This window comes from Aspergillus karnatakaensis (genome assembly GCF_047715665.1).
Source record: "Aspergillus karnatakaensis strain CBS 102800 unplaced genomic scaffold BJY04scaffold_32, whole genome shotgun sequence".
Classification (NCBI taxonomy): Eukaryota; Fungi; Ascomycota; class Eurotiomycetes; order Eurotiales; family Aspergillaceae; genus Aspergillus; species Aspergillus karnatakaensis.
This window is the reverse complement of record NW_027395744.1, coordinates 119,480-132,538: the sequence shown is the minus strand read 5'-3', so window position 1 is coordinate 132,538 and position 13,059 is coordinate 119,480. Positions and strand designations below refer to the sequence as shown.

Here is a 13,059-nt window from a genome sequence, read left to right as displayed (position 1 = left end):
CGCAGAGCACGTGTCATCGAAGTATACAGTGGGAAGGGTGTGGAGAAGATTTATTTTCGATGAATATGCAGCTGTATACGCTATGGGTTTGTATTTACAGAGTTCTATATTATATAGCCTAGCCCTCCGCTTCGTATGACTTGGATTTGTGCTTAGGTTCGAACTTGAAGTCCTTGTGGACCGGACCCAGGAACATCTCACTGCAAAGGCTTGTTAGCATACAGGAATCTCTGCCGATTCGGACAACGTACCTGATCTTGACCCAATCCTGGCAGTTGTCACTGCCCATCAGTGTTTCTAGGTCATTCCTACCACGCCAGAATGGTGGTCGATCGTTCAGCTTGGGAGGAAGGTATTCAAGTAGCCCAATGGGGACGTAGCGAGATGCAAAGCTCAGCCATTCGAGCATGAACCGGCGAGTGATACCGATACCATACTCATCGGATCCCCATGTCTCCATGCCGTACTTGGCAAACTTTTCGATATATGTTAACCGCTCAGCGGCAGATTTGTCAAGATACTGCCCAGACTGGATTTCTTCAAAAAGCCATGGCTTGACCAGGGCACCTCTGCCGACCATGACGCTGTCTACTCCAGCATGCCTGATATGGTCGTCATGATCGACGTGCGAGTAGCAGTCACCATTTCCTAGGAACCAGGTCTTACCTCCGTTCGGACGCAGCCTTTCTTCGGGCTCACGAATAGTGTCCGTAACCTCGTCCGTCTTTTCGTTGAGGCGCTTGATGAGAGCGGCCGTCTCGGAAATGTATTCCCAGTTGGCCTCTCGCGTGTACCGCTGCTGCCGGCTGCGTCCGTGCAGTGTGACTGCCGCCACACCAGATGGGCCACACCCAAGGATGCTAGACTCGTGGCCACCAAGAACGAGACGCTCTACTAGCTTTTGGGCGTTCGGGCTGTTGTCTTTTGTTCCTGTGCGGATCTTCACAGTAATTGGAATCTGCTCTGATACAGCGTTCATTCCGCGGAGCATCTTTTCTAGTTTTGCTGGTGTATCAAGGAGCGCAGAACCGGCACCTTCGCGGTAGAGAAGATCAATAGGACATCCGCAGTTCAGGTCAATGACACGCAAGTTTGGAGTTAGAGCTGACAAGACCTCCGTAGCCTTCATGACGAATCTGTATCTGTTCCCCGCTATTTGAGCGCCAAATCGAAGGTCTTTCGAGTTGTCGTAGCCTTGTACTATGCCGCGCGGAGCAACTGTTGGGGGCAATGCCTCCGTTTCATGCGCGCGCAGCAACGCCCATTCCGGCTTATGGCCTTGGATCAAAGGCCCGCTGACAGCCATCTCCGAATAAGTGAACTGCGCACCAAGTTCGGCGCAAAGCCTCCGAAAGGGGAGGTTCCCCTGTGTGGTAAGAGGCGCGAGGGCCGGGGTCTCCGGTCCAAAATACAATCGTCGCTTCTCAGATGGCAAGAACGGAGCCTCGGCATATGTCGCACGGTTGTCCTCTTTTTCCTCCTTGTCTTTGTTTTCAGCGTCCTCAACGTTGTCGTAAGAATTCTTGTATCTTCCGTGGAAATTCTTCTCCAAATCCTTTGACGTCTGATCAAGCCAGTCACCGTAGGCATCGGCACGAGGCGTTTTCCTCTGCCGTTTGGCCAGTGATAATTTATCCGCAATCGAGGTTGTGTTGATTGTCCCATCCTCTGCTGCAAAGGGAACCAGCGGTTGAGCTTTCTTCTTGCGCTCTTCATCCTCGACCAAGACCAATTCCTTTCTTCCATCCTCCGTTTCCCGTTCAACCGAGTGTGAACCGACGTATCGACACTTCCAGCCGGAGGGACATTTCCCACGGGCGTCCCATACAGGGCATAAACCACCTAGCGTGGTGAGATCCTCTCGCTTATGTTCCTTCAGATATTTTCGTAGGTCGTGTTCGTACTGACATTTGTCACCGAAGGTGCATTCGGCCGGTGATAATTCAGGACTGAAAACCCGACTGGAGCAGAGTCCTTTCGCATCCTGGGATTTGCCAAACATGCGGTGCGTGTTCTGGCCCTTGTTCTTCTTCTTCTTCTTGTTCTTCTTCCCTTTATTCTCATCGTTGCGGTCTTCGTGTGCGGCTGCTTCGGCGTCATCATCTGCATTGCTGTCTGCTGGCTGGGCTCGCTGAGGTCTCGGCAGGAGGAATCTAGATACCAATTAGCTAAATCGCGAGCGGGTTCTTGTCTTGACCACGTACTCCGCCTTGATAGGCGCTACCCCCTTCTGTCTTGGAGGAGCTTGTCCATCCTGCTGGTCTGAAAGCGCTGTTTCGTCCAATCTAGCTTTCTTCGTTGGCGGTTCTTCGGTGTGATCGCAGCCGTTTGCATGCTTTGATAGCTCAGCATCTAACTGAGCGGTGGGGGTCTCCATAGCGAAAGAAGCCACAGTCGGATGTATATAGTCGCCCTGGTAATGTTCAGCGCGACAGGCAGCGACTGCAGTGATAGCCAGTTGATGCCCGATCAGACCAGCAATGTCCTTAATTAACTAGTGAGTGGTGGAGAGGCGGGCAATTTTTTTGATGGACGCTTCCCCACCCACTCGGTGTGTTTGTGATGTTTGCATACCTTAGTTACCATGGGGCGGCCAGGTGCGCAATGCAGTACCCTATCGACCACGGAGTACTCGGAGTACTTTCGGAGGAACTAGAGTACTGAACTCGCCACTCACTGTACAATGCACATGTTACAATCGGCTGCAGTGGTTGGTGACCACAACGGACAGCTCTGGAACAAATACGCGCCGTGCATAGTAGCATTTAGGGTGGCTGTAAGCCATTCGTATACTGTAAGGGGCTGAGATGGGGGGCAACTGATTGATGCCCAGGAAATGGAGTACCGTCTCGTGCAGACACAGGCAACAGAACTTCAAGATGCATTTCCGGGACCAAAGGCCTGAACCGCAGCCTAAACACCGAACGAGTTTGCTGCTCTATACTTCGAGTACAATTGCAGACTGTGCTCTTGTGATAGTAGTAGATCCTCGCCGATACGGAGAACTGGCGCTGATGCGGAGAGATGTTCACGCTAATTTGATCTTACGATTCTGGTTGACTTCTAGCGTCGAGCCAAGAGCTCACTACTTTCCCCGGCTGAACCCTTTGTCGGCTTAATATTGAGATTATGTCTGATCCCTGTTCCTATAAGTTCTAGTTAATCGAATAGCCGGATCAATTTGCATTTTGCAGGAGTTCCGAGTTCCAAATCCTGGAGATGGAAGGAAGGCCTCCTGATTCCTGACTAAGGAGTAGGGGAGCCTTGAAACCGAATGAAGCTCGTTAATTGCTACGTCAAAGAAAAGCGGACCTTCATAGAGACGCGTACACCGTATCCCGACTCCCGAGGTCGTGATAGATGATCAACGGAGAATGCCCTAAGAGCAAGAGCTGGTCATACGTATAGGTCGAGTGGCCGCGAGTCGAGTCTCTCATTCAATTTGGAACCGGATCTTCCTATGCACGCTATACTTGGACTGGATAGAGCGGCATAGCGGAGAAAGTCCGCATACAGTCAGGGGCAGACTCAAGTCTCGCAGCTGGTCGTTGTAACGTCTAGTTCCTTAAAGTTTATAGTTGTACTGCAGGAGATCTCTGGTCAGTGATCGCTACTCGCCCGAGATGTCGAGTTGCATACGAGCCAGGATTATCCGGCTTACCCCTCCATGGATTGTCTGATAAGCCCGTGGGGGAACCCCAAGTATCGAGATTCACGAATGAGATCTATCTGCCAACATCAACATTCACAACGTGAGCATCGCCTAACTACTGCATCTCTAAGACAACGATTATTGGACCCCAAAAATTGGTCGGGAAACCGGTCAGGATGGAGCTTGGGAAGAGAAACTTAGAAAGGCGTTTGAAACGGCGAGTATCCGTTACCTAATAATACGCCAAGCAGCGAGCCTTACGGTGCCATTGGCGATGGGGAACCTCCACCAACGGTGCTAAAGACTTCTGGAAGCACACCAGAGGCCGGCTAGGGACTGCAAGCGGTATGAGTGGTCCCACCCTTTGGCTGGAGTGTCATCAGCATACATCATTACTCACTCCTTCACGTATGCTCGACGTAATCGTGCCGTGTGCAACTGGCCTCAAGAACTCTAACAGAGACTCATCAAAGCTTATAGTATCACGTGTGAGTCAACAGTAGGCAGCTGCTATTCGAGCCGGGAGACCTGGGAGTTGGAGCTCAACAGGGACTCTCGTTTGAATTGGGCTTTTACCTCGACGAGCCTCGAGTGCCGTGGGAAAGGTGAAGCTACCAGTGTATCATAACTGTATTGCGTATTACCAGCGTATGGTAAAGATACGGACCAACCCCCGACTACTTAGTGTTTCGACTCAACCTCACTCCATCCATCATAATAATAATAATAAATTCCCGCCAGTTGCCAACAACCACTACTACTTCTCTTGCAGAAGCCCTCGGTGTGTCACAGTCTCGTTTCTCCATCTTCCCCTCCATCGCCGTTGCTGCCTCTCTTCTTTCCGTCCTCGACTTGTCAGAGCGACTCGGCAGATATCCTGATACGTCCCGCCACCTCCCGAATTCGTCAGAGGTCCGCAGTTCAAGCGGGACGTTATCCGAGGGTGGAAGGTGGACTTTCCTCAGCTCCCATCAACTACTACTTCGCTAAGTCAACGCCGAGCTCTTTGGATGAGACAGAGACCCTCCTCGTCTTCTTTGCCTCCTACCTACCTCTCCTCCTACCTCCCTATCGTTATCGCCCCTTTAGATAGCTTCCGATCGCTTGTCGCAACTTCCTCCGCTTTGGCTTGTCGTTGCGCGGACCGGATAGGTAAAAAAGTATCGGATCGGTCATAACTGCAACATTCACCACGGTCATTCGCTGCGCTCGATCACCAGACTGACGACTCTCTTTCGGTTTTCTGGAAGAGATCTCGACTTCTCTTCCGCTCGCCCACCTTTAACCTTCTCACACGACACCGCAACCATGAACAACACAACTACCCCCATCGATATCGCCACCCGCCAGACCTCTGTCTCTCCTCCGGGACAGCAGGCATCGAATTTGACATCAGCTTTGCAGAGAGCAGGCAACACAGAACGTCTCGGCAGCATTTCTCATGCCAATGCTTCTGGGCTTGGTATGTTCAAGGCATCCGCGCCTCGTAAAGACTCTATCGGGGCATCTGCCGCACAATGGGGAAACGGGACAAAGCCGATTTCCATGTCCGGCTCCAACCGGGATAAGCAGCGCCGCGAGTCTTTAGCGGGGAGCTTGGTGGGTGGTATGAGCTGGGGAGGTGTTTCGGTTGGTAGCTGGATTCGCGACGAGTAAGTGTCTTTCGTTCCGCTCCTGTCTCTTGAGGGATGGGTAGTTGGCTTGTTTCGGTGGTACTGACTCTACCTGTTGCAGTATCATAATGGCTGGTACCTCTCCGTTCACTACTTTCCAATCGCCATCGTTCCACTCGTCCTCTTATCTGCCAAAACTCGAAGCAAACTTCATGCGCGACTTCTCGTGCTGCGGTGTAACTCTACCCACACTTCACGACCTGTTACAACATTATGAGGAAGCACACGCCACCAAATCGGGTCATCGTCCAAGCCAGGTTGATAGCCGCGCTGCTCTCGCCGCCGCCGCCATGTCGCAACAGAATCAGCCCAACAACAATCAAAACCGAGGTCTACAGCCTGATAGGACGTTGGACATGCAACGAAAGATGAATCAGCCGCATACACCCCAGCAACATGCTGATATGGACACCATCGATGACATGGAGCTGGATGATGCCATGGATGACACCGACGTCTCCTCTCAATTCTTCACAAATCCACCCGGAACTACTAGCCAAGGAGGCTTTGGGACCCCGAATCGCGGCGTTCCTAACCTCAATTTATCAATGCTTCCCACCCACCAGGGCTTCAAAAGCTCCCAGCCTGGAACTCCAGTCGCGTCCGCACGCCCGCTTTCACTTCAGAACAACCCCACCGTTTCCTCCGTCAACACACCAACCCTGATGCCAAACCCTCTCCAGAACTCACAGTTTCGTGGCACACCCGATTCATCAACTCCAGGAACCCCTGCGGAGCTTGATGATAGCATGATCGGTCCGTTCGGCGATCTCTCTATGCAAAACGCAATGCTACAGGGCCAGTCGCAGTTCGCAAGGTTCACCGGGAACAATGACATGGTGGATCTGTGTATTGACGAGCCCGCGAAGCGACTCTTCAGCCCCACTGGCGGAATCAACCAGTCAAATGCCCACTTCAAGCTCAGTGGAGCGCAGTACGGGCCCAACAGCGACATTGCCCGGCGGATACGTGAACAGCAATTGCTAGCAGGCGTTCCAGATACCACCTCCATCCTTCCAAATGAGGAGCCGAAACCCTACAGATGTCCAGTCATCGGCTGCGAGAAGGCCTACAAGAACCAAAATGGTTTGAAATATCACAAAGCTGTAAGTGGAATTACCACCAAGTGCTAAATATTTCCTTGCTAATAAGTATCCATAGCATGGTCACAACAACCAGCAGCTACACGACAATGCGGATGGCACATTTTCGATTGTCAACCCAGAGACATCCGCTCCCTACCCCGGAACACTTGGCATGGAGAAAGAGAAGCCGTACCGCTGCGAAGTTTGCGGCAAGCGTTACAAGAATCTGAACGGCCTGAAGTACCACAAGTCGCACTCGCCTCCATGCAATCCCGACTTTCAGCTCGCTGCCTCTCGCAGCCTTAACTATGGTGGTGGAGTGATGCAAGGGCAAAACATCAATGTTGCTGGGGCGGGCTTACCTGGCATTGGCGAAGAAGGTCTGCTATAGACGCTGATCTCCCGTCCCCCCTTATTTTCTTTCTCCATCGTCTCGATTCTACGAATTTCTACGGCCCTATCGCGCGACATACGATTTAATGACCGGTTTTGTGGTTTGGAGTTTATTTGGTATGCTGCGTGTCAGAAGTTTTTCGAACAATAGGCTCTCTGTCACCCATGATACCCTTTATTTGCCAGAGCCCGAACCCAGCAGGAGCCTCTTCAGCGCACTACAACAAGTATCTGGTTCTGTCATACGATTCCTTGTTCCGCAGTTTACTCTTTTCTTCGTTTTTTTCTCCCCTCCGTCTCGGATCAGTTTAGGATTATATTTCGGTTTCGATGTTCCGCTTCATACAATACAGTCTCTCGTGGGATCTGGAAGAAGGGCGCAAATCAAGAAGCGGTGGTCTCCGGCGTGTCTCGGCTTTTGTCTCTGGGTAGACAATTTTTCAGACCGGCTTTTTTAATTCTTCTAGTTATCCTCGTTCTGATATCTGGCTTTTTCTTTCTCACATGTACCTGGAGTTTTTGGATTACTCACTCAGTGTTTTGCGTACCCCGACGGTGTTTGTTCCGCTCCTTGTCGATAGATCAGGGCTTTTCGTCTGGCTTTCCTTTTTTTTTTTTTTGATTCCCAATGACTCTCTTATTTGCGTTCTTGTTTGTGTCATGTTCCTTCGGCGTGGTTGAGCTTTTAAAACAGGAAAAAGTTTCGCAGATAAATTTTGAGCAATACACTTTCTTTCTTGACCTTTGTCATCTTAGAGTTTTGGTTACCTTCGTGAAATTATACCTCAAGTGTAGAGATATGCCAGGGTTGGTTAGTAATATGCTGAGGAACTCTTGTCTTCTGCGCTTCCAGTAACAGTGTACTTACTCTGCTCGCACTGGGACCTCGGTGATACAGAAATTTATATCTTCGCCCGGAACCACGTGTTAATGTTGACTCCAGGTTACTGAGGAAAGTCATGCAAGAGATACTAACTTTTTTTGCTTTTCTAGATATGTAGACTGTTTAGTAGTACTTTGCGACCTCGATAAGTATTCTTATACAAAAACATGAAAAAGAGTTGCTCCATCCGCCAGCAAATAGTTAAGCGCCGTGTTATCCATCAGCCAAGCAGGAAAATAAAAGAAAACCGCGAGAAACAGATTGAACAGCCAAGTAAAAAAAAAAAGACATCCTGGATTGGTATTTCGTGTTTCGTTAATTGGATGAATCAAAAATCATGAACGCGGCGCGTATTGAATGATTGTTTCCTTGTTGTTGCTGTGTTGGATAGTAGGATTGGTAAATAGGCGGATGGAAATTTTACACATTCATAAGGGTATGGGATACGACAAGAAAAGGGAAGTAAGAAATGGCACATCGAGAGGGAGCTTTGACGGTATTTGACAAGGTCTACCATTCAAACTCTCCCTGACCTTTGTGGAAGACGTATCTGTGCGTGGTTGATTAGTATACGGTGCACTACATGAAACAGGGTCAAACATACTCTTTGCCTCCGGTGGTCAGAATGCCGTCTTTCAAGGTGCACTTCCACTTATTCTTGACGCGTTGGACTTTGTCGTATGTGCAGAGCATGACCTGTCCGACGGCATCATCGTCATCGGCATCTTCAGCAACAAGATCATCAGGGTCGTCAAGATCGGAATTGATGGCGTCTTCATCATCTTCTTCTTTGGTATCATCACCTCCGGGACCGTCAAACTGAGCACGCGGCGTGGTCGAAGTTGCGTTGGTAGCAATCTTTGGTTGGGTTTCGCGCTCGTCCAACGGTACCATTAGACCGCCGCCTTCGAGCTGCAGCATGCGCTCCCGCAGATGATTTCGAAGCACTCCTTCGCCCTTAACGCCTTGGCGTTGTGCAGCCTCGCGCCTCCGTGCAACTTCAGCCTTCCAATCCAACAGTGCATCGCCAGTAGCTCCATCGGTTTGTGAGTTACTGACCGACGGGTGCGGAACAGGGTGGTAGCCGGTTTCTTGCTTTATCTGATGGTTTTGTCCGTTCGGCATGTGTTGCATTTGAGGAGGACGGGGTAGGCTCATAGGTGAGTGTGACTGGGCCTGCATCTGGCTGACTGAATTGGCAGCTGCTGCGCCGTATCTCTGCTGAATCAAGTTCTGAGCCCGCTCTCGGGCCGACTGGGCATTAGGCGGAGCTGCCATCATATGGCTCATCGGAGGCAACGAAGGATGGCCATTCAAGCCGGGTTCAGTCTTGATCTGAGGGGAATGACCCATGGGGTTGCCACCGGCCACTCCAACAGGGGTCGGAACCTGAAGGGGAGGACCCTGGGGAGGAATGGACTGTGGATGCGGTGGATGTTGTAGGTGCTGTGGATGTGGTTGAGGCGGGACATGTTGGTGATGTACGGGAGAGGGTTGAGGGGGTCGAGGAGCGTTGGAAGGTACTGTTGATGTAGGAGGGAGTACCTGTTGGTTCGGGGGCTGAGCCGGAGCCTGTGGGGGGGGAGGATCCCAAGGGAACTGAGCGACTCCCAAAGAGGAGAGCTTCTTCTGCCAGCTCTGCGAGCGAGTTAGCGACCGTGGAGGCGAGCGCGTTGACGAAAAACGGAAAACGAAAAAACGAACATGAGAAAATAGGCAGTAGAGTGAAAGAATAGAGCGCAGGTGATGTATCATAAAGCGGAGGAAGTCATGCTTGAGGCATATTAAATGGAGGGGGAAGGGGTCGCTGGCAGGAGGTGAGGTGGCTTGGCGGCCTGAGGCGGGTATAAAAGAAGACTCAAAAGCAGGCCGCTGCCCCCATAAGGCCATCCGTCTCCCGCAACTCTCGGCTCCCCCGCTTCCGCCCAGATCGCTCCCCCATCAAGGGATCCCAATGTTGACTTTCATCAACAGAAACACGCAAACAACAATCAAATCCATCAGTTTTCTTACCTTTCGCAAGTCTAGCAGAGTCTGTTGATCCACACCACTCTCCTCGAAATCCACCTGCGATGAATCACACACTTCCTGGATGACCCGCTCGAACACCGTGCCCTGCAAAATGACATAGTTCAGTCGACGTCCTCAGAGGAACAGGAAAGGGTAGAAATATCGACAGGAACAGCCGGTATCCCCAGTTCAGATAATGCAGGATTGTCTTGGTTCACTCACCACCAGCTGGTTGGACATGTTGTCGTCAAAGCCACAGACTCAGTCGTAGCCGATTAACGCCAGTCTAAGGACAAAGAGAGCAAACACTGGATTTGTTTTCTTGTTCACGTTCTAACCAATAGTAAAGCAACCTCAAGAAAACCGGAGAAATGGTAGTTGCTCAACTGATCGCTCTGTGAACCTCGCCGTCGCAGCAGTCGGCGATCACAAGCTTCAAGATGCGGCGGTCAAACTCCCAAGCGGTCACTATATCTTATCGCCCCAAGACTGGCACTTGATTCTGTAGATAGTTCACCCCCGACAAAACGAAGTGTTACTGGCAAGAATAGATAACCCCTAAACCGCGGAGTTGTCCAAGAGAGTGAAGGTAAAGCGAGGAATCAAGGGTGAGGTCGATAGGTGTTGGTAGAGATGAGAGTCGTTCTGCCCGGGCGATTTCCGGCCCTCCTCTGTTGCGATTACTCAGCAGCTTAGCGCCACCTCTTATAGAAACCCTCGAATGCCCTCTTTGTCTTGAACCCATCGCACAGCTATGAAAACGCTGTCTTTGGTTCATTGCCCTGGGAAATAGGCCTGACGAGGGCGGTGTTGTTACTGTCAACTTAAGTCCTGAGCCTCTATCTACCATGTTCTCTGCCCAGCACCATCATAATCCTCACTTCTATAGTCGCTAGAATGGAAATGGATCTTGGCTTTTTGTAAATGAGGATCGAAGCACAGTTGCCTGTGCAGGCTTCGTTCTCTGGAAAAATCGCTTTCCAGGGCTGAAACCGAAATTCTATCAAGACTTTGATGTGGATTCGCAAGTTCTATACAATGCAAGATACGCCATACTAAATACAACGCCAATGGCCCCGAACTCCATGCCTAAGAAACACCAACGATACAGGGTTAAGGCATACCAGCTACCTATGCAATTAGAGAGACTTGAAAATCACCGGATAGTCATTGACTTGGTCATCTGCGCTTTGCTTCCGACACCACCCTCCCGAGATGCGGAGGCGCTGGTTCCGGGCTTGCGCTCGAAGATTTTCCAGAACTTCAGGTTCTCATCGGCGGCAGCAGTGGCTAGAAGCTGGCCGTCAGGGCTAAGGCAGCTGTGAAGAACACGAGTCTCGTGAGCTGGAATTTCAACGTTGCGAACAAGGGTAGGGTAGCTCCAGATGCTGAGCGAGTTGTCAGGGAAACCACTGGAGCTAACAATCTCGCGGTAGTGGTTGCTCCAGCGGAGACTGGTCACCTGGGAGCCAGTGTCGATGCTGTTGGTGCGAGCGCCAGTTGTCGTATTCCAGAAGTGGATGTGACGATCATAGGAACCACCGCCAGTGGCGAGGAGGTTGAGCTGCCAGGGGCACCAGCTGAGAGCCTTGACGGCGGCGCGATGGTTGGTCTTCGTGAACTTGGGGGCGTTGAGGGAGCGAGCATCCCAAATGTTGACCATGTTGTCGTTACCACCCGTGGCAAGCTGAGCTCCGTCAGACCTCCACTCGAGACCGCACACTTCAGAGGTGTGGGAAACGAGCTCGGCCACCTTGTGCTGTGCAATACGAACGTCGTGGTTGAAGACAAGACCGCTGCGCGCTCCAGTCGACAAGGTGTGCTTTGACCAACCCATCACACCGACCCTTGATTCATGGCCAAACATGCTCCGGAGCTTGGTGCCCTCTTCGACATCCCAAATCTGCACTTCCCCAGTGCCGAGGCCAACACCAACGTAGGCACCATCGCCACTCCATTTGACACTGCTGATATAAGTATCGGGGGAAGACTCTAGCAAACAGCTGACTGTTCCTGAATCAGCCGACCAGACATACACGTTGCGCTCCAGGCCAATCGCGACCTGGTTGCCAGAGCTCCAATCCAGCAGGTTAAGGTAGTAGTCATCCAATAAGCCGGGAGCATCCAGAACACGCTCCGGGGCGGTCTGAACTCGTCTGCGGAACTGGGCTGATTGAGATTTGGCGGGCCTGAGAGGACGATTGTATTGGGCACGGAGATCAATCGGCTTGGAAGACTCTGGGGGCGGTGGTTTGAAAGCGAGGATACGGGTATTTAAATTCACACCACAAGCATCAGCCAATGACGACTCGTACGCCACAGCATCTGGGGCTGGCTTTGTGTATGAAGTAGAGCTCTCATCGTCTTCTAGCCCGAGGTTCTCCAGAGCTGCAGTAAGATCTTCGTCGGTTCCGCGACCACCAATGTCAAAAGCGCTCGCTGCGCTTGCGAGGACACTAGATCCATCACTGCTGCTGGTTTTTGGTCTCTGGCTCTCTTCAGGCTTTGCAGCGCCGGCCGTTACCAAGCCTTCACTTGCACTGCGGTTGGGAATGAAACGATCTCCAGCATTGTGAGAAATGCGAAGTGTCGTCTTCCCTGCTCTTGTGCGCGGAGGAATCTCCTTTCGAACCCGCTCTTTTGATGGCGAGTGATGTGACGAAGGGCCAGTTCCGGTCAATGACCATTCTGAGGCCCCCAGCTCGAGATGCTTGGGCGATTTGCGGATACGCGCGATATTGGACTTGGGAGATTCGTGGTAAGGCCTCGACTTCTTGGGACCAGACTTTGCAAAGTAGGAGGAAAGGTTGCCGCCGTAGACAGAACGACCTTGCTCTTTCGTCACTTCGGACTCTTGTCGAGGAGGTGTGAAGGGGGAGGAGTTGTTGGAGGCGACGCTGTCCCTCCGTCCACGGGGAGATGGTGTGAGGGGCATGCGGCCACCCGCAATCTTGGTTGAGAAGATCCCATGGTGGGTCTTCACTGGTGTAGATACCAGGGGAGTAGCCATGCTGATTTATTGAGCTACAGCGCCTTTAACAGGTAATAGAAAAGACTTTTCGAGCTTCAATTGTCGTGGACAGTCCTACCATGCGGCGGCGAACAGGAGCCAAGGACAAGAGACAGCTAAGATGCGGCAATATGCGATGTAGAGGAAACTAATCAAGGTTATATGGAATGCAAAGTAAAGCAGATAGCAGAAAAGTAGGGGTAGAGGATTCGACGGGTAAGGGAGAAGGGCAGGAAGATGAGAAAGGAGAATAAATAGCAAGATGGATATAGTTCTCGAGCTTCACCCATGGCAACCGTTACTGGAGGTACAGTATACACTATCCCAAATACGGCTAGTCACCACATGACCTC

At 51.4% G+C, this 13,059-nt stretch overlaps 5 protein-coding genes across 5 annotated transcripts; 2 read left to right on the top strand and 3 right to left on the bottom strand.

Annotated features, from left to right (window-relative positions):
- Positions 1-32: 32 nt before the first annotated feature.
- Positions 33-2,480, bottom strand: dus3 (tRNA dihydrouridine synthase DUS3). The gene is made up of 3 exons (XM_073711704.1): positions 2,205-2,480; positions 252-2,153; positions 33-200 (listed from the first exon to the last, which is right to left on the bottom strand). Exons 1-3 carry the CDS (start codon positions 2,375-2,377, stop codon positions 119-121), a joined length of 2,157 nt encoding a protein of 718 aa, XP_073569982.1. The 5' UTR covers positions 2,378-2,480; the 3' UTR covers positions 33-118.
- Positions 2,481-4,385: 1,905 nt separating this feature from the next.
- BJY04DRAFT_191823 (zinc-coordinating transcription factor SFP1) lies at positions 4,386-7,423 on the top strand. Its single transcript, XM_073711703.1, has 3 exons — positions 4,386-5,304; positions 5,387-6,431; positions 6,487-7,423. The coding sequence occupies exons 1-3, from the start codon at positions 4,961-4,963 to the stop codon at positions 6,799-6,801; spliced, it is 1,704 nt and encodes a 567-aa protein (XP_073569981.1). The 5' UTR covers positions 4,386-4,960; the 3' UTR covers positions 6,802-7,423.
- BJY04DRAFT_191822 (uncharacterized protein) lies at positions 6,409-7,423 on the top strand. The gene has a single exon (XM_073711702.1). It carries the CDS (start codon positions 6,890-6,892, stop codon positions 7,259-7,261), a length of 372 nt encoding a protein of 123 aa, XP_073569980.1. The 5' UTR covers positions 6,409-6,889; the 3' UTR covers positions 7,262-7,423.
- A 365-nt stretch (positions 7,424-7,788) lies between these two features.
- Positions 7,789-10,625, bottom strand: BJY04DRAFT_191821 (transcription initiation factor IIA large subunit). The gene is made up of 4 exons (XM_073711701.1): positions 9,919-10,625; positions 9,700-9,801; positions 8,291-9,324; positions 7,789-8,236 (listed from the first exon to the last, which is right to left on the bottom strand). Exons 1-4 carry the CDS (start codon positions 9,934-9,936, stop codon positions 8,197-8,199), a joined length of 1,194 nt encoding a protein of 397 aa, XP_073569979.1. The 5' UTR covers positions 9,937-10,625; the 3' UTR covers positions 7,789-8,196.
- A 6-nt stretch (positions 10,626-10,631) lies between these two features.
- BJY04DRAFT_191818 (WD40 repeat domain-containing protein) lies at positions 10,632-12,963 on the bottom strand. Its single transcript, XM_073711700.1, has one exon. The coding sequence runs from the start codon at positions 12,704-12,706 to the stop codon at positions 10,853-10,855; it is 1,854 nt and encodes a 617-aa protein (XP_073569978.1). The 5' UTR covers positions 12,707-12,963; the 3' UTR covers positions 10,632-10,852.
- Positions 12,964-13,059: the final 96 nt, after the last annotated feature.

Coding starts and splice junctions, on each gene's coding strand:
- dus3 (XM_073711704.1), bottom strand. CDS start 2,377: ATGGAGACCCCCACCGCTCAGTTAGATGCTGAGCTATCAAAGCATGCA. Junction 2,154..2,204: donor GTAGCGCCTATCAAGGCGGA/GTACGTGGTCAA, acceptor ATTGGTATCTAG/ATTCCTCCTGCCGAGACCTC. Junction 201..251: donor CAGGATTGGGTCAAGATCAG/GTACGTTGTCCG, acceptor AAGCCTTTGCAG/TGAGATGTTCCTGGGTCCGG.
- BJY04DRAFT_191823 (XM_073711703.1), top strand. CDS start 4,961: ATGAACAACACAACTACCCCCATCGATATCGCCACCCGCCAGACCTCT. Junction 5,305..5,386: donor GGTAGCTGGATTCGCGACGA/GTAAGTGTCTTT, acceptor TACCTGTTGCAG/TATCATAATGGCTGGTACCT. Junction 6,432..6,486: donor GTTTGAAATATCACAAAGCT/GTAAGTGGAATT, acceptor AAGTATCCATAG/CATGGTCACAACAACCAGCA.
- BJY04DRAFT_191822 (XM_073711702.1), top strand. CDS start 6,890: ATGACCGGTTTTGTGGTTTGGAGTTTATTTGGTATGCTGCGTGTCAGA.
- BJY04DRAFT_191821 (XM_073711701.1), bottom strand. Junction 9,325..9,699: donor CTCTGCTAGACTTGCGAAAG/GTAAGAAAACTG, acceptor ACTCGCTCGCAG/AGCTGGCAGAAGAAGCTCTC. Junction 8,237..8,290: donor CTGACCACCGGAGGCAAAGA/GTATGTTTGACC, acceptor AACCACGCACAG/ATACGTCTTCCACAAAGGTC.
- BJY04DRAFT_191818 (XM_073711700.1), bottom strand. CDS start 12,706: ATGGCTACTCCCCTGGTATCTACACCAGTGAAGACCCACCATGGGATC.